This window comes from Centruroides sculpturatus, unplaced genomic scaffold (genome assembly GCF_000671375.1).
Source record: "Centruroides sculpturatus isolate CEXI.00-Female unplaced genomic scaffold, Cexi_2.0 scaffold4139, whole genome shotgun sequence".
In the NCBI taxonomy this organism is placed as follows: Eukaryota; Metazoa; Arthropoda; class Arachnida; order Scorpiones; family Buthidae; genus Centruroides; species Centruroides sculpturatus.
The window spans coordinates 1-2,014 of NW_019388231.1; the positions used below are offsets into that span (position 1 = coordinate 1).

General features: G+C 27.8%; 1 protein-coding gene across 1 annotated transcript in view; it reads left to right on the forward strand.

Moving 5' to 3' along the window:
- Positions 1–815: 815 nt before the first annotated feature.
- LOC111616834 (unconventional myosin-Vb-like) overlaps positions 816–2,014 on the forward strand; it is a gene marked incomplete at its 3' end in the record, with an annotated part of 5,306 nt that continues 4,107 nt past the window's right edge. Inside the window, exon 1 of the mRNA XM_023358190.1 lies at positions 816–1,269. Coding sequence (XP_023213958.1) covers positions 1,054–1,269 — 216 coding nt within the window. The remainder of the gene's footprint in view (positions 1,270–2,014) is intronic.

Below are 2,014 nucleotides of genomic sequence, written 5' to 3' on the forward strand. Positions count from 1 at the left end.
AGTCAACTAAGACCTATCTTATTAATAGGACATTTACACTGGTGTGATAGTTATTTGCAACAAGTACTGTTCTTAATCAGAAAAAACAAAACTCTCTGTGTTCGAAACACAAATATGTGTATTTTTCACTTGTTCCTGTACACAAAATACACATATTCGTGTTTCGGACACATACGTCCCTCATCAGCAGGTTTGGAGGGACATATGTGTCCGAAACACAAATATGTGTATTTTGTGTACAGGAACAAGTGAAAAATACACATATTTGTGTTTCGGACACATAGAGTTTTGTTTTTTCTGATTAAGAACAGTACTTGTTGCAAATAACTATCACACCAGTGTAAATGTCCTATTAATAAGATAGGTCTTAGTTGACTATAATAGAATAAAACAAGAGATAAGGACATAAAGACAACTAAATTAATACAAATTGAATTGTTTGAATAAGGTTATCCACAATTGTGGGATTTCTATGGTAGGTTTACTGCATGGTGTTAAAGCAGATATATAAAGGCTCTCACATATAAATAACTCCCTTCTATCATTTCAATGCTTAAGTAATTTGGTGTGTGTCCAAAGCAGTAGATAATCTTGGTCTAGTACATGTTTAGATAACAGTTGCTAGTCTGTTGTTTTTAATATCATCTTGATGTTCTAAAATATAGGACTAACATTCTAGCAGTAGGTCCAATGTAAATAATTTTCTTCCTAAGAGTGCATGTTGTAACGGAATTTTGTAGACTTCTGATTTTTCATTTAACCTACCGTGTTTCCCCGAAAATAAGACAGTGTCTTATATTAATAATTTTTATGTAAATAAATTTATTTGCTGCTTTATTTTCCTATTTACTTGTAATTTAGCAATAATTTTTTACAGCAATATTTTGCTGGGTACAACTAGCTAATCAAAATTGTAAAAAATGCAAAAATTTGACAATTTGACATTGTCAATAATCCAGCATCATTCTGGTCCATTAGTGCCAGATTAACACTTTGATTGCAGTTTATCATGTTTTCTTTATTTACAGAATGTTTTTACAATGTATATAATATATGTATATAACATCTGAGATTTCATTAATGTTTTATAATTTATTTTATTCTTCCTTTAGAGAAAGTAAAAATCAGTCTATTATTGTGAGTGGTGAATCAGGAGCAGGAAAAACAGTTTCTGCAAAATACGCAATGAGGTACTTTGCTACTGTTGGGGGTTCTTCAACAGAAACCTGTATTGAGAAAAAAGTATTGGCTTCTAATCCTATTATGGAAGTAAGCATTATAGAAATTATTGAGTAGAAAGGTATTAATTTTACACAGAATAAATTCTTAAATGAATGAATTATTGCATTCAGATATCTGAAATCCAGAATTATACTTAAGTTTATTGATTTGATATTCACATATTACTTTAATTTCATATTTCCATCTTTTAATTTCTTAAATAAGTTTAAAATCAAATTTTTATTCTCAGGGTCTTATTTTGAAGTTAAGAATAAAACTTAATGAAAGCACAAATTTGTTTTGTTATTAGAATACAAAAATTGAGATATCTTTACAAGTCTTTATGACAGTTTTAAGTCTAAAAAAAAACACACTAAAATAAAGAAACTCATGAAAAGAACAAGATAAATGTTATTGAGACCAAAGCTTTCCAAATCTTAGATCATCCAAAAGAAAATTTTATTTAATTAAAACAGTTTAATGGACTCCTTGTTCTGATATTTCAGAATGCAGCTAAAAACATGAAATTAAAATACTGATCTACTGTGTCTTACATATCTAATTTACAAGTTTTTAAAATAATAAAACTACAAAAATATAAAAATGAATCAGAAGTAAACAGATTTTTTAAAAATGAATTTAGGTCCATAAGTCAAATGTGGTGCCCTCTTCTTGTTAACCAGCTGATTCATAAGTCACAGATCAGAACATTTTGTAATTGAAAAATTAGAACATTTTAAACTAAAATGTTATTTGAACATTTTAGTTTAAAATGTTCTAATTAATAATAATA